The sequence below is a fragment of the Choloepus didactylus genome, assembly GCF_015220235.1.
Source record: "Choloepus didactylus isolate mChoDid1 chromosome 23 unlocalized genomic scaffold, mChoDid1.pri SUPER_23_unloc5, whole genome shotgun sequence".
NCBI lineage: Eukaryota > Metazoa > Chordata > Mammalia > Pilosa > Megalonychidae > Choloepus > Choloepus didactylus.
In genome coordinates, this window is record NW_023637599.1 from 30,042 (window position 1) to 57,861 (window position 27,820).

The window sequence follows — 27,820 nt, forward strand, 5'->3', positions numbered from 1 at the left end:
CAGGAGCCACCACTACCCCAGATTGGCCTGGCCTGCAGAATTGGCTCAATTAGCAGCCAATCCTGATGTCCTGTATCCCCCAGGGCCAAGTCTTAGGGCCATGACATAACCACCATCTCCAAGAGATGTGTGCAGGTGCCTCAGGTTGGTCTTGCCTCCTCCAACTTAAATGACACTGTTTATCCCATGCTTTATGGGTCACCTAGACTCTCTCTCCTGGTCTTCAGGCAGGTGGGGCCTCACAGAGAAGACTAATTCCTCGATGGAGCCAGAGTCCATGGATCAGGGAATCTCCACCCTGAGCAGCAGGGTCTGCATCTCCCCCTGGACAAGGACACCCCCTGTGCCTCCAGCAGCCAAGGTGGAGCAGCCACCAGGGGGCAGCAGAGAGTCACCTGGCAAAGCCCCTGGGGATGGGGCCCTGGGTCTCAGGGGATCCTAATGAGGAGGGAGGGGAGCACCTCAGACCTGGGGGAGAAGGTGACCTTCCTGTTCTGCAATATCCTCCCCGACCCTGCTGCTCAAACCCTTCTGAGCTCACTTCTCTCATCTCTGGCACTTGAAGATGTGGCTTCTGTCTCTGACCACAGGTCCAGGCCCCATGCTCCTCCCAGCCCACAGTTTGGCTACAATGCTGGGCCCAAACACAAATGCCTCATCACCTCTGTGACCCCAGAGGCAGGGGTCAGATTTTATTTTCCAAGATTTCTCAGTCCCTGGCACACATCAGTATCTATATCAACTTTCCTCAATTGGTTAATCACAGTATTTTTTTATTAATTCATTTTCTCCAACAACTGAGGACATTTATTTATAATTAAAAAATCCCTGAATTGTTACTGGGGCTGGCAGCCCACCTTCATCCCCTCACACAGCAGATGACACCTGATCTGTACCTGCCATGAAGCCACACTGGGGATACTGAGGCAAAGAACTGATGACCTGCCCCTGGAGCTCACAGTTGAGGGCAGAAACTAATCAGTCCCTGATGGTTGTTTTAAATCTCCATGGCCCTGGCCAGGAAGGAATGTTCTTCTGGTTCTGCCCCTCAAGAGCAGGACTCAGGACAAGGGCACAGCCCCTCCCCAAGCCTCCTGTTGTCACTTGTATGATGGGACAAAAAGGCCACTGCAGTGGGTTCTGGGTGGTCAGGGGGGTGTCATCCTTACAGCTTCCAAAGGTGTAGCTAGGATTAGATGCAGCATCTGAGCTCCTCTACAAAATACTGAATATTCTAGACAGGACACCTCAGGGCCCTGGACTGTAATGCACACCCCCCTCCTGAGCCAGGTGAGCACAGGAAGGGAGTCCCAGGGTCATTCCAGCATCACCCTGTGCCCCTCTGGCCAGCTCCAGGACAGGGTCAAGATCACCCCAGGAGCAGGAGCACCAGGTTCCCTAAAAATGCAGACAGGTGTCCCCTCTGGGCTCTACAGGGGCCAGGCCAGCCCAGGACAAGGGTAGGATGAGGTCTGGGGATGGAGATGGGCCCAGACTCCTGGACCAACAGGGTAGGAGAACCCTGTGAGCTGAGGGTGGGTCTGCAGGGGCCACCCCCCTTGCCCCTGGGGGCTGAGCTTTTCTCTGGGAGCCACAAAACTCCCTCAGGACAAAACCCTGAGCCCTGGCTGATTTGCATAACCAGAAGCTCTCCTCAGCCAGGGGATAAGAGAGGCCTCAGGGGAACCAGCCCATCCTAGAGGCCTGAGAGAGCAGACCTGGGGACACCTCCACCATGGCCTGGACCCTTCTCCTCCTCACCCTCCTGGCTCACTGCACAGGTGCTGCTGCCCGGGGATGGAACCAGCACTGAGCACTTTACCCCTGGGACTCTGGGCCTCAGGCAGCCCTCTCATCCTCAGAGAGGCAGCTGATTATTGTAGTTTGATCAAGGGGTCCATCCACCTGCCCAACCCTTTGTCAGACGTGATGGGGGCTGATGTGAGAGGGACCCTATGAGATCCAAGACTCCCTGGAGCTCAGTCCCAGCAGGCAGGAGGAGAATCTCCCAGGCATGAGCCCCTCACACCAAGCTTATGTCTCTTTGCTCCTCTTGCAGGTTCTGTGGCCTCCTTTGAGCTGACCCAGCCACACTCAGTGTCAGTGGCCCTGGGACAGACAGCCAGGCTCACCTGCTCTGGAGGTCAATTAGAGAAGAAATATGCTTACTGGTACCAGCAGAAGACAGATCAGTCCCCTAAGCTGGTCATCTATGAGGATAGCAAACGGCCCTCAGGGATCTCTGACCGATTCTCTGGCTCCAGCTCTGGGAACACAGCCACCCCGACCATCAGTGGGATCCAGAATGAGGATGAGGCTGACTATTACTGTCTGTCATCAGAAAGTGAGAGCAGTGCTTCTCACAGTGACACAGGCAGATGGGGAAGCAAGACAAAAACCCAGTCCCCTGTCTGTTTCACTCTCCCTCGAGCCCCAGGGGACTGAGGACAAAGAATGTGCAGGCCTAGCCCATTCACCCAGGCCTGAGACCCCCCAGGCTGCCCAGGCTGCCGACTTTCCCCCACCTTCTGAGTTCCTAGCCAGGTCAGTGAGTCTAAGGGATGTGGAGGAAATCAGAGCTGGGTCACCCTCAAGAGACCCTAGATGAGGTGCAGGACCAGAGTTCCCCACTGGGCTCAGAGGCCCCCAGGCCAAGAGGAGGGTACAGAATTAAGGCAGCATTAATGGGGCTTGGTGACCACAGCACCCAGTGTGCTCAACTGTCAGGTACAATATGGAGGTGCCAGGGAGCTGGATGGAGCCCACCTGGAGACACTGTCCCTGCCCAGGGGACACTCCTGGAGGCCATGAGTCCCTGATCAGCACCTGCCCAGGTCACCTGATTTATGACCCAGAATTTCCCCTTTACCACCCATGACCTCACATCCCTCCCCACCTCAAATTCCTCACTCAGGGGTAACATCACTGTACCTGCTCTGGCTTTGATTCCCAGCTCCCCCAGGTCACCCCTGTTCTCTTAGCTCCTCAAAGTCATGACCCCCACAGGGCCATGACATAGTTCTGCCCCAGATTCTGCCCATCCCCTCTTTCCTCTTCTTGTCCCAATAGAGGCCCAAAAGCCAGCCGTTGAGGAAGGTCTCCCCCATCCCAGAGAGCATCCTGCCTCTCATTTTCTCTCACACTCTCCACTAATTTTCTGCAGATCACTCACCACTGCTTACCCTGTGCCATACTGAATTCTCTCTTTCTTCTGTCTGTCCCTCTGTGTGTCTTTCCATAGATATATAAACACATGCATTGCTCCAATAAGTTCAATATCATTCTCCCAGAGGAGAAAACTAAAAGGGAGCCTCTCCCATGCCACAGTCACATTTCCTAACTTGCACAGGAATTTCTGCAATAGCTATTTAACTGTGTTACCAAGTAGGGCCCACAATCCCAGCCTCAGATTCCACAGGGATTCTCTCCTGACATGACTTTCTAACCCAGGATCCCTTGGAAGCTTTGTCTGCTGCAAAGTATTGCACAGAGACCCACAGGAAAGGGTTGCACTCAGCCTTCACAAGAAAACCCAATGACTGCACCACAGGTCTGGGGTCAGTGCACATGTCAGGATCATTTATTCAGTTCAGCAGGATATTGGAGTGGATTTAGAATTTGGACAAGCAAAAAGGGCATCATTTGTGACTGTTGTTCCTCAATTGCACTGAGAGGAAGGCAGTGACTGATGATGGCACTGTCCACTGTCAGATAGACATGAAGTCACCTGGCAGAATGGGGAGTTCAGGGAACCTGTTAATCTGAAGACAGAATTTTCTGATGCAAAATAATTTCTCTGACCACAATAGAATGAAGCTAAAATCAATAATGGGAGGAAACCAGAACATTTGCATGTATGTGGAAATTAAACAACACATCCTTAAATAGTAAGAGGTCAAAAAAATCACAAGGAAAATCAGGAAATAAATAATAGAGAGGTGTGAAAATGAAATGAAAGCAGAACATAACAGGTATGGGATGCATCAAAGGCAGTATTCAGAGGCAAACTTCTAGATGGAGATGCCTATGTTATAAAGACAGAGAAAGAACTCAGTCCAGGAACCTCACAGCTCACCTTGAGGATCTAGGAAAAAAGAGGGTCACTGCATTGAGTCCCGGGAGGTCAGAAGAGATTATGTATTTCCAGCCACCAAAGGTGGATTGAGGGCTGGATTTAGCAACTTCGATTCACCACCAAATTTTCATGCATTTATAGACTAGTGATTCCTGGATGAAATGTCACTCCTCCATTCCTGAGATAGGATTTCAGAAATTAGGGGAGGGTCCCAGGACAATTTTAGCATCTCTGCTATCACCTTGTACCCAGGAAGATTCCACAAACAGGGGCAATGATTTCCCTGAGAAATGCAGACATCACTGCCAAGCTCTGCCATGGCCAGGCCAGCCCAGGATGATGCCAGGATGAGGTCTGGGGGTGGAGATGGGCCCAGACTCCTGGACCAGCATGAGGAGGAGGAGGGGAGGGGCTGAGGGTGGGACTGCAGGGGCTGCCCTACTTTCTCTGTGTCTCTGGGGGCTGAACCACCCCCTGAAAGCCACAAAGGCATCCTAGGAGCAACCCCTGATTCTGACTGATTTGCATAACTGGGAGCTCTCTGCAGCCAGGGCATGAGAGCCCTGGAGGAAATCTTGGGGACTCAGAAAGCAGGTCTTGGGGAACTTCCACCTTGTCCTGGATGCTCCTCCTCTCCTTTGCTCATTGCACAGGTGCAATCACCCAGGATCACCCCCTCTGCTCAGACCCCAGGGCTCTGGACAAGCCCAGCCCTGCACTTAACTCTAGAGGACCTGAGTTTTGGCAGATGTTTATGAACACATGGCCAGCCAGGGGGTGATTGGAGCTAAGATCCATTTCACCCCAGGCTGTGCCCACTAAGGAGCAAACCCCAGAGGGTCCTGCCCTTGTCAAGAAAAGGGGGTTTTTCTCATTTTAAAATCTCCACCTGCCAGACAAGACCCTGGGCCCCTGGGGTGGGGGCTGATGGGAGAGGGTGCACTGGGCACCTCAGATCCCCTGGAGATCCACCCAGACAAGGCAGGCAGGATCTCTGGGTCACAACCCTGTTTCAATCCCACATCTCTCATCTCCTAGAGGCTCCATGACTTCCTATGTGCTGACTCAGCCACCCTCAGTGTTACTGGCCCCCGGAGACAGAGTAGGATCACCTGATCTGGAAATAACATCTGGAATAAATTTACTCAGTGGTACCCACAGAAGCCAGTCCAGGCCCCTGTTCAGGTCATCTCTAAAGATAAAAAACAGTCTCTGGGATCCTTGATCCTGAAAACACAGCCACCTGGACAAAGGATGAATGAGACTGACTCTTGTCAGGTTTGGGAGTCACAACAAAACTGCCCACAGTGACACAGGCAGATGGGAAATGAGACAGGAACCTTCAGCCCCCATCTTGCTGAAATGCCCCCAGACCCTGCCTGCATCCCACTGAACTTCCCTCCTCCACAAGGAGCCGAGCTTCTACTCCAGCCTCTCTTCACATTCCTGAGTTACATGGAGCCTCTTCTTGTCCCTCAGTGGGACTCAACTTGTCCCTTTGTAAATAGAGAAGAAGGTTTTAGACTGTCCACTCCCAACTTGCAAAAACCGCTGGAAATCCTGACATGCAGCAAGCCTGATTTGATGAGTGTTGAGGGAGAAGAACATTTCACAGTCTTGTAGGGTCAAGAGTGGGACTCAGTACCCAGCACCCGGGGCATCTCACTTTTCTCATCCAGCAGTGCCACAGGCAAAGGGCTCCAGCCGTGAGCTCCCAGTGCACACTCCGGGGTACCTTTGAAGGTGATATTCAGGCATCAGGGGCTTTCCTTCCTCACCACCCAGCGCTGGCTGAGAGAACCCGGAGGGTACGCGGGGATGTGGTGCCGCCAGCTCTGTGTGCACCGCGCCACGGAAGCTGCGCTCCTGTGCCTCACTCCTCTCTTCTCAGAACCTCTCTGGGCTCCAGCAGTGAGACCCCAAAGCAAGGAAAGGAGGAAAAAGCAAGAGAGGGGTGGCACTGCAGACTCCAGCGTCCTCCCAGTCCTCCTGTGGGAAGAGAGCAGCGCTGCGAGGAGGAGGCAGGGAGGGGACCCGGGCGCTCTGCTGGGGTCTGGTGCTGAGTCCCCGCGAGCGAGTTCTGGAGGCGACCGAGGCGGCGAGGGGGAGGGTCCCCACGGGGCTGCACGGCCTCTCGGAGGGGGGTTGTTGCTTGTTCTCTCTTTCCATTGCTTTTTTTTTTTTATAAAGTTACTACATAAACAACAGTTATTGCTTGAATAATGAGTAAATGAAGAGATTTTATAAACAAAAAGTTTTAAGATTTTCTAAGAGAGAAAGAACAAATAGCCTCTCCGGCTGAAACCTCAGAACTCCTAAGACATTCGTCCCAGCCAGGGGTTCCAAAGGAAGTACTACTCAAGCACTCTCAACCTTCTTTCCCCCCTATTTTTTTTAACTTTTATTTTGAAATAATTTCAAACATATAGGACAGTTGCAAATACAATACAAACCCCATACAGAGAGCTCCAACATCCCCCCACTTCCAGATATCTGTATCTACCAATTTTACATTTTGCTACCTTTGCGGTACCTTTCCTTCCTTCCTTCCTTCCTTCCTTCCTTCCTTCCTTCCTTCCTTCCTTCCTTCCTTCCTCCCTCCCTCCCTCCCTTCCTTCCTCTCTCTCTACCTCCTTCCCTCCCTCCCCCTCTCTTTTTCTTTCAACTATATCTATCTTTCTATCAATTATCTTTCTATCAATTTCTATCAATTTATCATCTTCTGAACATTTGAGAGCAGGTTGCATATATCATACTCCTTGAATTCATGGCACTTCCATGTACATTTCCTACAAACAAGGATATTGACTTATGTCATTAACTTAACTACAGTTAATTCAAGAAAATTAATACGGATATAAAGCTTAAATTCTATATTCCAATTTTTCCTTATGCCCCCTTTGAGCTTTTTTCCTCCATTCTTAGATCCACTCCAGTACCATATATTGCATTGATTGTCATTAACTCTTAATTAACTCTTTTTTTAAATTAACTATATCAAAAAAGATTTTTTTTAAAAAAGATATACAATAAAAAAAAATTCAAACAAACCATAACAAGCAAGTAAGGAAAAGACAACCAACCTAAAATAAATACTTTACTTCCAACATGTTCTTATTCTACCCCAAGAAAATAACCTAATACAGCAACGTTTCTGTGAACTTGTTCCTACCATACCTGTCTTAGTTTGCTAATGCTGCAGAATGCAAAACACCAGAGATGCATAGGCTTTTATAAAACGGGGGTTTATTTTGCTACACAGTTACAGTCTTAAGGCCACAAAGCATCCAAGGTAGCACCTCAGCAATCGGGTACCTTCACCGGAGGATGGCCAACGGTGTCTGGAAAACCTCTGCTAGCTAGGAAGGCAGCTGGCGTCTGCTCCAAAGCTCTGGCCTCAAAATGGCTTTCTCCCAGGATGTTCCTCTCTAGCAAGCTTGCTTCTCACAAAACATCACTCACAGCTGCACTCAGTTCCCTCCCCCCGAGTCAGCTCATTTATATAGCTCCACCAATCAAGGCCCACCCTGAATGGGCAGGGCCATGCCTCCATGGGAACATCTCATCAGAATCATCTCCCACAGCTGGGTGGGGCACATTCCAAGCAAATCCAACCATCACCAAAACGTCTGCCCCCACAAGACTACAAAGACAATGGCATTTGGAGGACACAATACATTCAAACCGGCACAATACCCATCAGAAATTAACAAAACATAGTCATTCCTGGGCATTCCCAGAATGTTAAATTTACCCACGATAGCTTATCTGTTCTTATTGCATTATCATTCTCCCTTCATTAAATGCTCTCTATCACTAGTTCCCCTACATTCTACATTATAAACCATTTATTTTAGGAGTGTGTTGTTTAACCTCCAGGTATTTGTGAATTTTCTAAGTCTCTGATGGTTATTGACTTCTAATTGTATTCCATTGTGGTCAGAGAATGTGCTTTGAATAATTTCAATTTTTTTTAAGTTTATTGAGGCTTGTTTCATGTCCCAGCATATGGTCTACTCTGGAGAAAGTTCCATGATCACTAGAGAAGAATGTGTATCCTGGTGATTTGGGATGTGATGTTCTATATATGTCTGTTAAATCAAATTCATTTATTAGATTGTTTAGGTTTTCAATTTCCTTATTGGTCTTCTGTCTGGTTGATCTATCTATAGGAGAGAGTGATGTGTTGAAGTCTCCCACAATTATTGTGGAAACATCCATTGCATCCTTTAGTTTTGCCAGTGTTTGTCTCATGTATTCTCTGGCACCATGATTGGATGCATAAACATTTATGATTGTTATTTCTTCTTGTTGAATTGCCCCTTTTATTAGTATGTAGTGGCCTTCTGTGTCTCTCCTAACATCCTTGAATTAAAGTCTATTTTATCTGAGATTAATATTGCTACTCCTTTTTTTTGCCTGTAGCTTGCATGAAATATTTTTTCCATCCTTTCACTTTCAATTTCTTTGTGTCCCTGTGTCTAAGATGAGTATCTTCTATGTGACATATTGATGGTTCATATTTCTTGATCCATTCTGCCAATCTGTATCTTTTAATTGGGGAGTTTAATCCATTTACATTTAATATTACTGTGAAGGCATTTCTTGAATCAGCCATCCTATCCTTTGGTTTATGTTTGCCAGATGTATTTTTTCCCTCTCTCTCTTAATGTCCTTTAATTTTGACTCTCTTTAGTACTGAACCTTTCTCCATCTCTCTCTCTCCTTTCTTTGTTTCTCTGTTGCTAGGGCTCCCTTTAGTATCTGATGTAAGGCAGGACTTTTATTAGCAAAATCTCTCAGCATTTGTTTGTGAAAAATTTAAGCTCTCGCTCAAATTTTAAGGAGAGCTTTGCTGGATAAAATATTCTCAGTTGGAAATTTTTCTCTCTCAGAATTTTAAATGTGTCATGCCACTGCCTTCTCACCTCCATGGTGGCTGCTGAGTAGTCACTACTTAGCCTTATGTTGTTATCTTTGTATGTGGTGAATTGCTTTTCTCTTGCTGATTTCAGAACTTGCTCCTTCTCTTCGGTATGAGAGTCTGATCAGAATATGTCTTGAAATGGGTTTCTTTGGATTTATTCTATTTGGAATTCACTGGGCATTTATGCTTTGTGTATTTATATTGTGTAGAAGGTTTGGGAAGTTTTCCCCAACAATTTCTCTGAATACTCTTTCTAGACCTTTACCCTTCTCTTCCCCTTCTGGGACACCAATGAGTCTTATATTTGGACATTTTTATATTATCAATCATATCCCTGAGGTCCATTTCAATTTTTTTATTTTTTTCCCCATTTTTTTCTTTTATTCTTTCATTTTCCATTCTGTGGTCCTCAAGGTCACTGATTCATTGTTCAGCTTCCACTAGTCTTGTACTATGAGTATCCAGAATCTTTTTAATTTGGTCCAACAGTTTCTTTTATTTTCATAAGATCATCTATTTTTTTATTTACTCTTGCAATTTCTTCTTTATGCTCTACTAGGGTCTTCTTCATGTCCTTCATATCCTGTGCCATGCTCTCATGATTTGTCTTTACTTCTTTGATTAATTGCTCCAAGTACTGTGTCTCATCTGATCTTTTGATTTGGGTGTTTGGGCTCAGGTTATCCATATCTTCTGGTTTTAATTTAAAATTTATTTTAAATTATCCATATCTTCTGGTTTTAATTTAAAATTTAAATTTAAAAATGCTTTAAATTTTTCTGTTGTTTTTGGCCTCTTGGAATTTGCTTTACTTGAGAGAGTTCTTTTAGGATATGTAGGATTATTCAAAGATGAATCTCTAATATGTCAGATCTACAGCTTGGTGGTGTACACTTTCTCTAACTGACCAGCAGGTGGCGTCCAAAAGTCATCTATTCCTCTCAAGTCAGTTCTCTCCAACTTTGTCTTTGTGGTGTGTGGGGGTCTGATTCTTGTGGGTTCCAACTGGTGCACCAAGTTTGGGTGTGTTGTTGGTGCTGTCTGCCCTGAATGGGGGCATGTGTCTGAGCAGTTAGGGAGGGAGGGCAGCTTTGATAATCAAACCTCCCAGGTGTTCCTGGAGATTTAAGGCTTTTGCAAGAGTCTAAACCTTCATTTCAGTCTTGCCACAGATTGTCTCTGCCACTGACCCACAAGTCTTTGGTATTGGCATATGGTCCCTGGGATTTCTGAGTGGGTCCCTCTTCCAAGCCATGCCCTTCTAGGGCCTCTGGTGAGGGAAGGTTGTGCTACATCACAAGTGCACACTACCCCTCAAGGGAAGTTCTGGGCCACCGGGCCATGTAGGTGCATTCCCAGCCTACTGTAAGGATGGCTGTATGGGCCATGTTAATTTCCCCCTTTTTGCACAGCTCTGCCTTCCCAGCTCTGGGACAATTAGCTGTAGGTGTGTGAAAGACTATTGTCCATGCCTGATATTGTGGTGTGTGCATGTGTTGTTGGAAACAGTTCCTGTCACACTGAGTTTTTTGGCACAGCTCTGGGCTGTGGCTCCAGCACCAAGCAGGAGCATTCCCAGTGTGCCCGGAAGATGACTGCAAGGGGTGTGGTTACTTTCCCCTTTTGGCTAACCTCTGCCTCCCTCACTCTGAGATGATTAGCAGCAGGTTCATGAAAGGCTATCTTCCATGCCAGATATTGAGGTGTTCACACAGCCTGTTCCTGCCACACTTCACTGTATGGTTCACACTGCAATATCTGCAGCTGCTTTTGGGTTTTTTTTTTTAAAAAAAGAACTAGTGGCCCTCCAAATGCCGACCTTCAGTTTCCCCACACTGCAGCACGGCTGCCAGATATTCAGCAGCTTACTCACTAGTTTCAGAACACAGACTCCCAGTTTCACCAAGTGTATGGTCCCTGTGGATTTAGCAGAAATTGTTCACCTGGTCCATTGCTGGAACTGGTGTTCTGGGTCACTTTCTGGCTTTTATCTAGTATTTTTCATGGAGGTGTTTTTTTGCCGTCTCTCCTAGCCACCATCTTAGGTTCTCCCTGCTTATTAATTTACTTTAATTTTTAGAAAGTCTTAGATTAACAGAAAAATAGAGAAGATAGGACAGAGCTTCCCATATACCTTGAGCCCAGTTTTCCCTATTATTGACATCTATTGCTACATTTCTTATAATTAATGGACAAATATTCATACATTATTATTAATCAGGAACAGTGAGAATATCCTCCAAAATACTGGCAGGATAACAAGCCTTAGGGGCCCCTTATTGCAGAAGTGGGTGAGCATCTTACCTAAATTGTAAATTTCCATTAAAATAAATGTGTTATTATCAAAGCACAGTGGGTATGTGATGTCATAGTGACCCAGGACTTCTCAGATACAATCTTCCTTCCTAACTGCCATTCAATGTGAGGCATGAGTGTGCATCTACTATTTTATTTCTATCCAGCAGAAGCCAGAGACCAAGAGTCTACAGTAAGATTGTGTGAGAAGGAGAGGGCAGGCCAGAGGGAAAGGCATGGGGCTCCTAGGGTAGGTCCTGACCATCTCTAGGAAGACTCTCATACATTCTGGGGGAGAAGGAAGAGAGGGGCAGGCTGTGGAGCCCTGGCAGGGAGGGCTGAGCTCTGACCAGGTGCTGGGCTTCCTGTCTCCCAGGGGCACCTCTTTCAGTGAGGCCGAGGTCTCAGGACTGTTCTGTAACCCACATGGTAAACCTGGTAGGGGAGTCCTGGTGGGAAAGGTTGGATGAGACAGGAGAATATGATATATTTGGCCCTGATAAGGTTTATTTGGCAAATGCTCCCTGGACTTATAATGAAGAAAACCAGGAGATCCTGGGAATTTCCCTGAGATGTTGGTTTTCTCTGTGATAAGAGGTTGGGATTATAATCTCCATGTACCACTGAAATGAGATGCATCTAACATTATCCCAACCAAAGATCCAGAGAGAGAAGAGAATTACACAGGCAGAGTGAGCAGGGGTGGGTCTGATACAACCATTGCCTAGCTTGGTCCTCTGGGTGAGGGGAAAGTAGAGAGTGGAGGAGAAAGAAAATGTGTGTGCCCAGGTCTCAGGCCACAGAGGACAGTGGCCTTTCCCAAGGGTCTGTGCTGCTGCCCAGCTGGGAGCATCCCACATGCCCTGGCCTGGGACCCTCTGGCCTGTGCTCACTGGGACTCAGCAGCTGTGTCCTCAAGGGCTCCTGGAGAGACACAGACCAGGGGCCCTGACCTAGCTCCACCTCATCCAGGATGAACTTTCCAGGGGGCCTCAGGTTCAGGTCCCAGAGAAGTGTGAGCTTGACTGTAAAGGTCAAATGGGGTCAAGGAAGAGTCCTCACCTGGCAGTGACATTCCCAATTGGCCTTTAGAGAGACTATCTAGCAGCAGATGCAGAAAGAAATGATGGGTAAACTGTGGCAAGAACAGAGAAAAGGAGAACAGTTACAAGGCAGAGGCAGTGATTTAAAGATAGGATGACAATGACCTTTCCTAGGTAAGTGATATTGGAAAAGTAAGGAAGAAGGGGAATTTCAGATCCAATGTGGAGGTGTGGTTGGGAAGTCTTGGGAAGTGAGTGACTTTTGAGATCAGGAAAAGGGAAGCATCTAATATGAGGAAGGTCTATCTCATTGGGGATTTGGAAGGATGCTGATACCCCATTTGAAAGAGAGCAAGCAGAATTATGGTTTTCTGGGTAAATATATGATATTATTGTTGTGTTTACCTCAGGGGAAGGTAAGGAATTTTGGGTAGTTTCCAGGGAGGAGAAGATGTGCAGAGTATTTTTCATATTTTCATCCTATGTCCTCCTCTGTATTATGAAGTTTTAAGTTAAGAATGTACATGTGAAGGATGCTTGATCCCAACAGCCAGATGTCATGGGATGAATGACCACTGTACCCCGAATTTAAGTCTTTTGAAATTTAAGGTCCCAGCACAAAAGCATAAGTGGGACGGTAGTCTCTAGACCCCCTGTGTGGTTACATGGGATAAGACCCCCTGCAGAAACAGGGCCTCTGCCTGGAGTTCTGAGAGACCTTAGAGGGCCCTAGGGATCCTGCTTAGGGGAAGGAGGGGGTGCTGTGGAGCTGGATATGAGAAGACAGCAAAGATGGGCAATGCCAGCTGGGGAAGCCCTCTACTTTCTCTAGAGCACTGGGTAAACTGAGTCATCAGTGTTGGGTGATTTTCATATGCCTTTGAGGCCCCCATGGCCTCAGGATAGCCCAGATCTGGTTCCCACCCCCATGGCTGTGATCCTGGTTATCCTCTCCTCTTCCCCATGGATTCCTCACCCTGGGATAGGTGCAGAGAGAGATGTGGGCAGTGAGGGGCAAGGAACACATTTGCCTAGAACAGCTCTGCCCTCAGGGCCAAGGATGTGCAGCAGCTTCTCTACAATGGCCCCAGGGGACTGAGAGCCTGTGCCATCTCCCCATGGGCCTGAGCTTGGTTCCTCTGCACAGGAGACAGTCCTTGTTTGTGGAGGGGAGAATCACCCTAGGGGGGACATGGTGGTAAGAGCTGATGGTTGGTTTTGTGTTCAGAGTTCAGGGGGTCTGGGAACCTCAGGGTGTTCCCTACAGACAGCAGATTCCAAGACCAGCTCTTCTGATGATCCTTCTCAGACATGGCACCCTTTAATTACACCTGATGGCCACTAATTCTCATCCAAGTGGACTAATCTGTTTTCACTATGACCTTGGGGAAAGTTATGGAAAGAAGACACATGTAATTTTCATAATGCAAGCTAGAATATAATTACTTTGTTTCAAACTGCATTTCTATTTTTAAAATAACTTAGAAAATAAGTAAAAATCTATATGAAGGGATAGATGATATTTTTAAGGTATAGTGAGCTCTGCTAATCCTAGGGGAAAGGGGGCAGATAATTATTTCAACTATGCTTTTCTGACCATAATGCCCCAAATTTCACATTCCTACAGGACATGGCTGAGACACTGACTCACTCCCAGCCACTCCTGGGTCACTTACTCTAGAAGGTGCTTTCCAACAGGAATGTAATGAGAGCCACTACGTCATGAAATATAGAACACAACTTAAAAAAATGAAAGAAAATCAAAGCAAAACAAACAGCAAATAGATGCAAGTATTTTATGATATATTTTATTCCTCTAAATATATCCAAATATTATCATTTCAACCTTTGATCAACTATAGTAAACTATTAAATACATACGTCATGTTCTTTACTTAGTAGTAAGCCTCCTAAATCTGGTTTCTAGTTTACACTTAGAGCAGGTCTCAATTGAGACTGGCTGCCATGCAGGACCAGTGACTTCCCTAATGCAAGAGCCATTCTAGAGCAGGAGGATGCAAATTTTGGGGTGTAGGGCCATTTTTCAAATACTTCTAACTTTTCAGGCCAAATTACCTCAGTTGTAACTGCTCAAGTTGGCCAATGTAGAGAGAAACTGCAGACTCGTACAAAGGAACTGATGTGGGTGTTTTAAATAAAGCTTTATTTACAAATGCAGGCAGGGGTCCTGACTGGACCTGCATGACTTGTTTGCTCATCATTAGTCTAGAGTCTATGTAACAGACTCTCCTTCCTCCCACCACAGCCAATTTAACCCAGATGCACACCCAGGAGCCCCTTCTGCTAGATACCCTCCTCTGCCCTTCAATCCTCTACTACCCAGTCCCCCATTGTCTCTGTGGACCCCCACCCTTGGCCCCCATCAGCCCTGGGTCTGATCTCACACTGAGGAGACCCTCCTTGGCTGAGGGAAGGCTGTGGGGTCCCTCATGCCCCTCAGAGTGGAGCAGCCCCAGGGCAAGCTGAGCTCTCTCTCCCTGACACTGGCTGCCTCTCCTCCCAGCCTCTCTGGGTTGTTTCCCCATCAGGGATGAGGGAGGGAGGAGCCAGGAGGGTTAGGGGAGCCTCCCACCTGCCCCCAAGGGAATGGGGCACCAGAGAGATGACAGGCAGGATTCTGGGCTTCACAACTGCTAGGTCTTGGCTGGTTTGTCACTGTCCTTTGTCCTCCTGGTTACTGAATCCAGAACAAATTCTCTCAGTGAGCTACTCAGTAGATAAACATCTTCCATGATTTTGTGCTAGGGAGGCCCCTTCCCTGAGCTCCTGGCTGAGCTGTGGTAAAGGGGCTGCAGCCTGAAGAGGAGGTTCCCGGGCCATGAAGATGCCCCTCTCTGTGAGGAGGGGCAGCAGGCAGGAGGTAGGACCAGTTTTCTCTCCCCAGGGTCCCCTGCACTGCATCCCAGACTTGAGTGATTCTGGCCCTGAGGCATCAGGGGGAGCTGTGGGCCTTCCCAGTGGGATCCCAGCCACCTGGCTCCTCTGGAGGGCCTGCTGCTCAGTGTCCCCTGGGACAAACCAGCCAAGTGTTCTTGTCCCCTGAGGAAGCATGTCATGCCAGGCCCTGCCTGTCCCAACCAAGAGGACTGATGAGAGCTCAGGGGTGGGAGGCCCTCCAGGGGTGGGCAATGTTTTGCGTGTGGGGTCCTCCCTCCCCTGAGTGGGGCAACTGGGTAAAAGAGATATTGGGCAGCTCTGGTGCAGCTGTGGGACCTGGGGAAGCAGAGCTCTGGGGCATCTCCACCATGGCCTGGACCCCCTTCCTCCTCACCCTCCTCACTCTCTGCCCAGGTGACCAGCTGTCAGGGGTCAGGAGATGGGGCAGAGAGAAAACACTCAGGCCCTGACATTTCCTCTTTTCCTGGGGATGTAACAAGACAGTGATTCCATATTTACCATTTCTGGTGTCCCTCTCCTTCACTCCAGGGTTCTAGGCACAGTTTGGGCTGACACAGGAAGCCTCAGTGTCAGGGTCTCCTGGGCAGACACTCACCTTGACATGCTAGGGGAACAGCTTTATCCTTGGAGTATTTGGTGCTGGCTGATACCAGCAAGTCCCTGGGGGCACCCCCAAGCCTGTGATGCTTGGAACTTCTTGGCCCTCAGGGATCCCAGCTCAGTTCTCTGGCTCCAAGGCAAGCAGCAGGGCCTCCCTGAGCATCACAGGTCTCCAGCCAGAGGATGAGGCTATTACTGCTCAACAGCTGACACCAGTGCAGGGCACCCACAGTGCTCCAGATACATGGGGAAGTGAGACAAAAACCTCCTCAGTCTCTGCCCCTCTCTTCCTCTCTCTGCCTGAGAGCAGGACCAGCTAAGGAGACTTTGGTTGTCTGTTCCCAGAACCTGAGCTCAAAACTCTGCCATTATAATGCGGTGAGGCTGACAACCCCTCCCCTTCCTGACTCCCTCTCCTCTGAGGGTCTGATCCTCCCCCAGACTCCACTGCTAGGATTGCAGCCTGTGAAGCATTCAGGTGGGCCCTGGCCCTGAAAGCATCCTCAGCCTCATCCTCCCACCTGCAGGGCCCCAGGAACCCTGGGAGATGGTGGAGGGCAGAGGGGCTGGTCCCAGCCAAGCCCAGCTCAGGGGACAGCAGTGACCAGAGACTGTACATGTGCCTGACACAGCAGCTCAGGACTCACACTGGCTCCAGGCCTGAGGAGAATTGAGACCCAGGCCTGCCCGAGGCTCCCCTCCCTCACCTGCCAGGCACTTAGGGACCCACAGAGACAAGCACCAGGTGCCCCTGAGGCTTCAGACCCCAGCACAGGGACCTCCCCTGGGAGCAGGACCTTGGATGGAAGACTTCCTGCTTCCTCTTCTCCCCAAAGATATTAAATCGGTATACACACATCAGAACAATCCCTATGTAGAATCTAGATGATAGCCTGAAAATATGCACATAGAATTTAGAAGTGAAAAATTTAATTGCTATAAAAAGCTATAAGTAATAGCTAATTAAAATGGAAATGATCAATGGCTGTCATTTCATAATTGCTCTCTGTCATGCAGACACTTCCTGCTCTATTGTGGGAATTGAGTGGAATATGTCTCATGAAATCCCCTCGTGGGCATTCCCTGGTTGTAGCTGCCAGAGTGGTGGTGCCTGGTGGAGCGGCATTTGTTCCACTATTTTTTTTTTAATGTTAATTTTATTGAGATAGTCACATACCACACAGTCATACAAAACAAATCGTACATTCAATTGTTGACAGTACCATTACATAGCTGTACATTCATCACCAAAAGCACTCCTTGACACCTTCATTACCACACACACAAAAATGACAGGAATGATAAAGTGAAAAAGAGCAATTAAAGTAAAAAGGAACCCTGTGTGCCTTGTCTGCTTGTTTCCTTCCCCTATTTTTCTACTCATCCATCCATAAACTAGACAAAGGGGAGTGTGGTCCTTATGCCTTTCTCAATCCCATTGTCACCCTTCATAAGCTACTTTTTTATACAATTGTCTTCAAGATTCATGGGTTCTTGGCTGTAGTTTGATAGCTTCAGGTATCCACCACCAGCTACCCCAATTCACTGAAACCTAAAAAGGGTTGTCTACATTATGCCTAAGAGTGCCCGCCAGAGTGACCTCTCGGCTGCTTTTGGAATCTCTCTGCTGCTGAAGCTTATTTCATTTCCCTTCACATCCCCCTTTTGGTCAAGATGATGTTCTCCATCCCATGATGCCAGGTCTACATTCCTCCCTGGGTGTCTGATCTCATGTAGTGGGGGAGGGCAGCGCTTTCACCTTTCAAGTTGGCTTAGCTAGAGAGACAGGGCCACATCAGAGCAACAAAGAGGCATTCGGGAAGAGGCTCTTAGGCACAATTAGAGGGAGGCCTACTCTCCTTTGTAGCAACAGTCTTCCCAAGGGCAAATCCTGTGGTAGAGGGCTCAACCCATCAAACTATCAGTCCCGTATGTCTGTGAGCATGTTAGCAACCATCGAGGTGGGGTAGGCCAATACCCCTGCATTCTCCACAGGCTCCTCAAGGGCGGCTCTGCATATTTTTTTCCTTTTTTTTTTAACTTGATTTTTTTCTAAATCAACTGTATAAAAAATAATAAAATAACAAAATAATAAAAAAAAACATATAATAAAAGAACATTTCAAAGAGACCATAACAAGGGAATAAGAAAAAGACAACTAACCTAAGATAACTACTTTACTTCCAACATGTTCCTACTCTACCCCAAGAAAGTGACCTAATATAGCAACATTTCTGTGAACTTATTCCTACTATACCCATCAGAAATTAACAGACCATAGTCATTCCTGGGCATTCCCAGAATGTTAAATTTACCCACAATAGCTTATCTGTTCTTGTTGGATTATTGTTCCCCCTTCCTTAATTGCTCTCTATCGCTAGTTCCCCTACATTCTACATTATAAACCTTTTGTTTCACATTTTTCAAAGTTCACATTAGTGGTAGCATATAATATTTCTCTTTTTGTGCCTGGCTTATTTTGCTCAGCATTGTGTCTTCAAGGTTCATCCATGTTGTCATATGTTTCACGAGATCGTTCCTTCTTACTGCCGTGTAGTATTCCATAGTGTGTATATACCACATTTTATTTATCCACTCATCTGTTGAAGGATGTTTGGGTTGTTTCCATCTCTTGGCAATTGTGAATAATCCTGCTATGAACATTGCTGTGCAGATATCTGTTCATGTTACTGCTTTCCGATCTTCCGGGTATGTACCGAGAAGTGCAATCGCTGAAGTGAAGGGTAACTCTGTATCTAGTTTTCTAAGGAACTGCCAGACTGACTTCCAGAGTGGCTGAACCATTATGCAGTCCCACCAACAATGAATAAGAGCTCCAATTTCTCCACATCCCCTCCAGCATTTGTAGTTTCCTGTTTGTTTAATGGCAGCCATTCTAACCGGTGTTAGATGGTATCTCATTGTGGTCTTAATTTGCGTCTCTCTAATAGCTAGTGAAGCTGAACATTTTTTCATGTGTTTCTTGGCCATCTGTATTTCTTCTTCAGAGAACTGTCTTTTCATATCTTTTGCCCATTTTATAATTGAGCTGTCTGTACTATTGTCATTGAGTTGTAGGATTTCTTTATATATGCAAGATATCAGTCTTTTGTCAGATACATGGTTTCCAAAAATTTTTTCCCATTGAGTTCACTGCCTCTTTACCTTTTTCACAAATTGCTTTGAGGTACAGAAACTTCTAAGCTTGAGGAGTTCCCATTTATCTATTTTTTCTTTTGTTGCTTGTGCTTTGGGCGTAAAGTCTAGGAAGTGGCCACCTAATACAAGGTCTTGAAGATGTTTTCCTACATTATCTTCTAGGAGTTTTATGGTACTTTCTTTTATATTGAGATCCTTGGTCCATTTTGAGTTAATTTTTGTGTAGGGTGTGAGGTAGGGGTCCTCTTTCATTCTTTTGGATATGGATATCCAACTCTTGATCTGTATGTCTATCTTTGTGCCAGTACCATGCTGTTTTGACAACTGTGGCTTTATAGTAAGCTTCAAACTCAGGGAGTGTAAGTCCTCCCACTTCATTTTTCTTTTTTAGAGTGTCTTTAGCAATTTGAGGCATCTTCCCTTCCCAAATAAATTTGATCACTAGCTTTTCCAAGTCTGCAAAGTAGATTGCTGGAATTTTGATTGGGATTGCATTGAATCTGTAGATGAGTTTGGGTAGAATTGACATCTTAATGACATTTAGCCTTCCTATCCATGAACATGGAATATTTTTCCATCTTTTAAGGTCCCCTTCTATTTCTTTTAGTAGAGTTATGTAGTTTTCTTTGTATAGGTCTTTGATATCTTTGGTTAAATTTATTCCTAGGTACTTGATTTTTCTAGTTGCTATTGAAAATTGTATCTTTTTCTTGAGTGTCTCTTCAGTTTGTTCACTTCTTGCATATAGAAACATTACTGACTTATGTGCATTAATCTTGTATCCTGCTACTTTATTGAATTTGTTTATTAGCTCTAGTAGCTGTATCATCAATTTCTCAGAGTTTTCCAGATATAAGATCATATCATCTGCAAACAATGACAGTTTTACTTCTTCCTTTCCAATTTGGATGTCTTTTATTTCTTTGTCTTGCCAGATTGCCTTGGCTAGCACTTCTGCCACAATGTTGAATAACAGTGGTGATAGCGAGCATCCTTGTCTTGCTTCTTACCTTAGTGGGAAGGCTTTCAGTCTCTCACCATTGAGTACTATGCTGGCTGTGGGCTTTTCATATATGCTCTTTATCATATTGAGGAAGTTTCCTTCAATTCCTACCATTTGAAGTGTTTTTATCAAAAAGGGATGTTGGATTTTGTCAAATGCTTTTTCAGCATCTATTGAGGTGATCATTTGATTTTTCCCTTTTGATTTGTTAATGTGTTGTAATACATTGATTGATTTTCTTATGTTGAACCATCCTTGCATGCCTGGAATGAACCCCACTTGGTCATGGTGTATGATTTTTTTAATGTGTCTTTGGATTCGATTTGCAAGTATTTTGTTGAGGATTTTTGCATCTATATTCATTAGGGAGATTGGCCAGTAGTTTTCCTTTTTTGTAGCATCTTTGCCTGGTTTTGGTATTAGATTGATGTTAATTTCATAAAATGAGTTAGGTAGTGTTCCATTTTCTTCAATGTTTTGAGAGAGTTTAAGTAAGATTGGTGTCAGTTCTGTTTGGAAAGTTTTGTAGAATTCCCCTGTGAAGCCATCTGGCCCTGGGCATTTATTTGTGGGAAGCTTTTTGATGACTGATTGGATATCTTTGCTTGTGATTGGTTGGTTGAGGTCTTCTGTTTCTTCTCTGGTCAGTCTAGGTTGTTCATATGTTTCCAGGAAATTGTCCATTTCCTCTACATTATCCAGTTTGTTGCCATACAGTTGTTCATAGTATCCGCTTATATTTTTTTTAAATTTCTTTGGGATCTGCAGTGATCTCACCTTTCTTATTCATTATTTTGTTTGTATGGGTCTTCTCTCTTTTTGATTTTGTCACTCTGGCTAGGGGCTTGTCAATCTTGTTGATCTTCTCAAAGAACAAACTTCTGGTGTTATTTATCCTCACTATTGTTTTTTTGTTCTCTATGTCATTTATTTCTGCTTTAATCGTTGTTATTTCTTTTCTTCTACTTGGTTTAGGATTGGTTTGCTGTTCATTTTCTAACTTCTTCAGCTGATCCATTAGTTCTTTGATTTTGGCTCTTTCTTCCTTTTTAATATATGCATTTAGTGCTATAAATTTCCCCCTCAGTACCACTTTTGCTGCATCCCATACGTTTTGGTATGTTGTGTTCTCATTTTCATTCATCTCTGTATATTTAGCAATTTCTCTTGTTATTTCTTCTTTAACCCACTGATTGTTTAGGAGTGTGTTATTTAACCTCCAGATATTTGTGAATTTTCTAAGTTTCTGATGGTTTTTGACTTCTAATTGCATTCCATTGTGGTCAGAGAATGTGCTTTGAATAATTTCAATCTTTTTCAATTTATTGAGGCTTGCTTTATGTCCCAGCATATGATCTATTCTGGAGAAAGTTCCGTGAGCACTAGAGAAGAATGTGTATCCTGGTGATTTGGGATATAATGTTTTCAATTTCCTTATTGGTCTTCTGCCTGGTTGATCTATCTATAGGAGAGAGTGATGTGTTGAAGTCTCCCACAATTATTGTGGAAACATCAATTGCTTCCTTTAGTTTTGCCAGTGTTTGTCTCATGTATTTTGTGGCACCTTGATTGGGTGCATAAACATTTATGATTGTTATTTCTTCTTGTTGAATTGCCCCTTTTATTAGTATGTAGTGGCCTTCTTTGTCTCCCAAAATATCCCTGCATTTAAAGTCTATTTTATCTGAGATTAATATTGCTACACCTGCTTTCTTTTGGCTGTAGCTGGCATGAAATATTTTTTCTATCATTTCACTTTCAATTTCTTTGTGTCCCTGTGTCTAAGATGAGCCTCTTGTATGCAACATATTGATGGATCATTTTTTTTGATCCACTCTGTGAATCTATATCTTTTAATTGGGGAGTTTAATCCATTTACATTCAATATTATAACTGTGAAGGCATTTCTTGAATCAGCCATCTTATCCTTTGGTTTATGTTTGTCATATATATTTTTCCCTCTCTCTATTAATATCTTTTAATGTACCCATATTGAATCTCTTTAGCACTGAACCTTTCTCCATGTCTCTCTTTCCTTTCTTTGTTTCTCTGTCTGTAGGGCTCCCTTTAGTATCTCCAGTAGGGCAGGTCTCTTGTCAGCAAATTCTCTCAGCATTTGTTTGTCTGTGAAAAATTTAAGCTCTCCCTCAAATTTGAAGGAGAGTTTTGCTGGATAAAGTATTCTTGGTTGGAGACTTTTCTCACTCAGAATTTTAAATATGTCGCGCCACTGCCTTCTCACCTCCATGGTGGTTGCTGAGTAGTCACTCCTTAGTCTTATGCTGTTTCCTTTGTATGTGGTAATTGCTTTTCTCTTGCTGCTTTCAGAACTTGCTCCTTCTGTTGTGTATTTGACAGTGTGGTCAGAATATGTCTCAGAGTGGGTTTATTTGGATTTATTCTATTTGGAGTTCACTGGGCATTTATGATTTGTGTATTTATGTTGTTTAGAAGATTTGGGAAGTTTTCCCCAACAATTTCTTTGAATACTCTTCCTAGACCTTTACCCTTTTCTTCCCCTTCTGGAACACCAATGAGTCTTATATTTGGACATTTTGTATTATCTATCATATCCTTGAGGTCCATTTCAATTTTTTTGATTTTTTCCCCATTCTTTCTTTTGTGCTTTCATTTTCTGTTCTGTTTTCTGCCAGGTAACTGATTCATTGTTCAACTTCCTCTAGTCTTGTACTGTGAGTATCCAGAATCTTTTTAATTTGGTCAACAGTTTCTTTAATTTCCACAAGATCATCTATTTTTTTATTTAGTCTTGCAATGTGTTCTTTACACTCTTCTAGGGTCTTCTTGATGTCCTTTATATCCCATGCCATGGTCTCATCATTCATCTTTAGTTCTTTGATTAATTGTTCTAGGTACTGTGTCTCCTCTGATCTTTCGATTTGGGTGCTTGGGCTTGGGTTATCCATATCGTCTGGTTTTTAAATAAGCTTTAAAATTTTCTGTTGTTTTTGGCCTCTTGGCATTTGCTTAACTTGATAGGGTTCTTTTAGGATTTGTAGACCGATTGAAATCCTTATCTCTAATTTGTCTGATCTACAGCTTCGTGGAGTACACTTTCTCTAACTAACCAGCAGGTGGCGTTCATGAGCCACCTGTTCCCCTCAAACCAGTTCTCCACCACTTTGCCTTTGTGTTGAGTGGGGGAGTGAGTCTTGTGGGGTCCAATTGGTGTACCAAGCTTGCGTGTGTAGTTGGTATTGCCTGCCCTGTATATGGGGTTTGTGTCTGGGTGGTCAGGGAGTGGGGCGCGGCTCTAACAATCAAATCTCCCTGGTATTCCTGGAGTTTTGAATCTGCTGCAATAGTCTAATCTTTCAGTTCAGTCCTGCTACAGTTTGTCTCTGCCACTGACCCACAAGTCCTTGGTATGGCCCCTGTGACTTGCAAGTGGGTCCCTCTTCTAGGCCGTGCACCCCCTGGTCCTCTGTTGAGGGATGACTGTGCTATGTCACAGGTGAGTGCCGTCCCCCCAGGGTGGTCCCAGTCTGCTGAGTGGACATCCCCCTTTTCTTAGGAAGTTGTGGTGTTTAGTGAATTTTCTCAGCCACTGGATTATCACCTTTTGTCTCAGAGCTCTCTTCATTCTGCTCTTTTCTTGACCTGCCCAAATTGCAAGTCTTCGAGGCTTTCTGTATTGGGCTTCTTAGAGTAATTGTTTTAGAAAAAGAAAAAAAAAGGGGGGGTGGCCTCCAGGTAGATATAATGGGTTATTGAAATGCTAAGAGACAAAGCAATTAGGGCCATTAAGGAAAAGTCCAGGGGGCAGAGAGATCAGTTTTTCTTCAGGATTTGCATATGAGCTGCAGAGCCTGAGCTCTGCCCTTCCCCTTTCTATGTTCACCAGAACTCCAAAAAGCTTCCATTTTTCTTTTTGGGCTTTTCTTGCTGTTTCTTGCTATCCCTATCTCCTCTCTGCTGGGCTGGCTGCTTTCAGATTCTCAGACTGGTCTCAGTCTATCCATGGTTGGAGTTTGGATCAGTAGAATGAGTTTCCAATAAGAGCCGCCACTGCGGTTCTCCCTTCTTCCCAGAGCTGGCGGCCCCTCCTCCCACGGGACTGAGCCTGGCAGGGAGGGGCGTGGGTCCCCTGGCCACAAAAACTTACAGATTTCACTGATCTCAGCAGTTTCACGTGTTCATGAGTGTTGTATGAAGTATGCCCAAAGTCAAATTGCTCTGTGGTATCCACTCCATGCAGTTCCTGGCTTTCTACCTACTTTCCTGAAGGAGTAACTAAAACATACACCTCACCAATCTGCCATCTTCTATTCATTTACTTTTTGTCCCTATTTTTTCTACCCATTTGTCCATACACAAATAAGTAAAGAGGGTTTGAGCCATATGGTTTTCGCAATCACATTGTCACACCATATAAGCTATATAGTTATATGATCACCTTCAAGAATCAAGGATACTGGATTGCAATTCAACAGTTTCAGATATTTCCTTCTAACTATTCTAATAAACTAAAAACTAAAAGGGGATATTTATATAATGCATCAGATTTACCTCCAGAATGCCTCTCAACTCCATTTGAAATCTCTCAGCCATTGAAACTTTGTTTCAATTCTGTTCCCCCTTTTGGCCCAAATGTCTTTCTCAATCACAGGATGCAGGGTCCAGGCTCATCCCCGGGAGTCACATTCCACATTGCCAGGGATTTATACCCCTGGGAGTTATGTCCCACATAGTGGGGAGGGTGGTGAGTTACCTGCTGAGTTGGCTTAGAGAGAGAAGCCATATCTGGGCAACAAAAGAGGGTCTCTGGGGGTGACTCAGGCACAATTATTAGCCTGAGGAGTAGGATTAACTTCTCCTTTGCAGTATCAAGCTTTGTAAGGGAAAGCCCCAAGATGAAGGGCTCAGCCTAGTAAGCTGGTGGTCCCCAATGCTTGTGAGGATATATGGAATTCCCCAGCTGGGGAAGTTTCATATTCAATTTTTCCACAGTCTCTCAAGGGGGCTTTGGAAATACTTTTTATTCTCTGCCCAAATTACTCTGGGATGTATCAGGGCTTCGTGCTAACCTGTACAACAACAAGGTCTCTCTGCCTAGTAAAGTTTCCATGTAATTATGACATTTGAATAAACTGACCATACAAGTTAAATTATATAGTGTGCTACAGAAAATATAGATTTTGAACCAAATATTTCTTCCTTTGGTCCCACATAGAAGTCAATGTTTTAAAACATGGTTAGTATCATCCTGTACCCTTTAGTCAGATCTACCCCAATCTTAACCAAGTCCATTTAATTTATATCTCCAATCGAACTCTGATCTCCTTTTCAGCCTCTTTAGCAGTTGTTTCATGGGACAATGCCAGCACTCACAGCTGCTGAACTCTGACTCTGAGTTCCAGGTGCCACACAGACACCCAAAACTCCAGGGACTGACCATGTCACACACAGACATGTCAGAACCTCAAAATTTTGAAATAACTGTTACAACTCATGAATAAATGTGACTGCCATAAGAGCTTACAGTCTAGGAACCTTTACATGAGTCTTCCCCTTCTAGCCCATGCTCCCAGATTCAATTCCCAGAGTTGACTCATTGTAACTAGTCCATTTTAGTGAGGCATTATAATGTTTGTCTTTTCATTTCTGGTTTATTTCACTCAACCTACTGTCCTCATGGTTCATTCACTTTGCTGTGTACCTCATAACTCTATTCCTTCTTGCTGCTCCCTCATGCAAGAATATTCTTATATTTGTACATTTAATCACACTCATTGGTCACTCTAGGGTTCAATAAGTTATACATTCCCAGTCTTCATCTTCTATCATTCCTTCTGGTGTCATACAGTCCCCTAACCCTCCTCTTTCAACCATATTCATAGTCATGTTTGTTCAGTGCACTTACAATATTGTGCTACTATCACCCAGTATTGTGCTATCCATTTCTAGATCTACACAGTCAACCCTCAAGAACATTCTATGTTCCTTCATCATCTGATCTCTACCCTTTATTTCCTGATATCTTCATTTCTACACTCTTCTCCAAACCTCTCTCCTGCCTTTTCCCCTCTGTAGCACTCTCTTTAGTATTTCCTGTACAGGAGGTCTCCTGATCACAAATTCTCCGTGTCTGTTTATCTGTAAATATTTTTAACTATCCCTCATTTTTGAAGGACAGTTTTGCTGGATATAGGATTCTTGGTTGGCAGTTTCTTTCTTTCAGTATCTTGAATATATCATGCCATTGCCTTCTTGCCTTTGTTTTCTGCTGAGAAATCCACACTTAGTCATATAGAGCTTCCCTTGTATGTGATGGATTGCTTTTCTCTTTCTGCTTTCAGAATCCTCTATTTGTCTTTGACATTTGAAAATCTGTTTAGTATCTTGGAGTAGGTCTATTTGGATCAATTCTGTTTGGGGTGTGCTGAGCTTGGTCCAGCATTCTTGTCTCAAAGGCATCTTCTGGGGTGAGGGGCTGCCAGCAGCAGGCACAGATCTGCCACCCTCTGTGGTGGGGCCCAGCAGACACAGGCAGGGGCCCTGAGCTGGGCTCTGCTCTCAAGAGGTTACCTGAGTTGGTATCAATCACCTTGACTCTCTGGGCCTCCGTTTCCCCAAATGTACTTGATCTAGCTGAGCCAGAGAGCCCTTCTGGTTCTGGCTCCCTCCCACTCCTGGCACACAGTAGGTGCTCAGGAAGCATCTGGGTGAAGAAAGCAACCTTGGGGCAAATCACAGGGGCTGCCCTCCAGGCCAGCTCCAGCGCCCTCTCAGCCACCCCACCCCAACCAGTCAAGGACACAGCTGCAGTCCCTGGCTTGCCTCCTGACACCCATTCCACACTCTTTGCTGGGCATTTGAACTTGAATTTGAAGTTCAACCCCTGCAGAAATATCTCGAGGCTCCCACCAGTGTCCCTGTGCTGGGATCTAGGGTGATCCTCTGAGTGACAAACAGATGCCCCCTGCCCTGGGCCTGGGCTGGGAGGAAACTGGGTTGGAGACAAAAAGCTGCCCTTCCCAGTGGCAGGAGGGAGCCAGCGGCAGGAAGGTGCCTGCTTGTGGCACCTGGAGCGGAGAGGGGAATGTGCCCAGAGAGCCAGGTGTTGGGGAGCCAGGCAGCTGATGTAAGGGATGTGGCACTTTGGGGCCAGGAGGTGGGCGTGTGCGGGCCCCTGCCTGAGAGTGTTTCCAGGCCCTTGTGCCTGTTTCAGAACCCTGGGCTCTCCCTCCGAAGTGCCCCCGGCCCTGAGCCTTCCACGCAGCAGCCAGCTCCTGGGCCCCGGTGCTCCCGCCTCTCAGGAACTTTGGGGCGAGGCAGGGGAAAGGGGCGTCCCCACCACCCAGGGGGGCGCAAGGCATATGCGCCCAGCTCTGGGCAGGCTCTGCAGGGAAGACCCCGCGCGACTAGATGGAGCCGGACCCGCAGGCTTCATCTAGACCCGCCGGAACACCAGGCGGGAACGCTGCAGGGCTCCGGGTGCCCCTGGGTCCCCTCCGAGGCTCGGACGAGGCGCAGACGCCGGGGGGCCAGGGCCGGGTCCGTGTCCGAGCCTTCCCCGCCGGCTCTGGCAGCCCGGAGTGGCCGCGACGGCATCGTTCTCCCGGCCCGCCGCTTTCCGAGAGGTCCGGGCCACCGGAGCGCGCCGGCGTCTGCCAGGCAGGGGCAACGGGGCCCGCGGGAGGCCGGCGCTGCGTTGCCCCCTACCGATAGGCGCCACCGCTGCCACTATCACCCGGCGGCCCGGGAAGCTCGCGCAGGGCCTCGTCCTGGCCTCGTCGCTGCCGCTGCTGCGCGGGCTCGGTCGACCATGGGGAAGA

The 27,820-nt window shown here is 46.0% G+C and overlaps 1 gene segment (V, D, J or C); it reads left to right on the forward strand.

The window, feature by feature from the left end:
• Positions 1 to 1,676: 1,676 nt before the first annotated feature.
• Positions 1,677 to 27,439, forward strand: LOC119525070. The segment is given in 3 exon segments: positions 1,677 to 1,781; positions 2,060 to 2,365; positions 27,237 to 27,439. Coding segments are annotated over 3 exon segments (555 nt in total).
• The last annotated feature ends 381 nt before the right edge of the window (positions 27,440 to 27,820 follow it).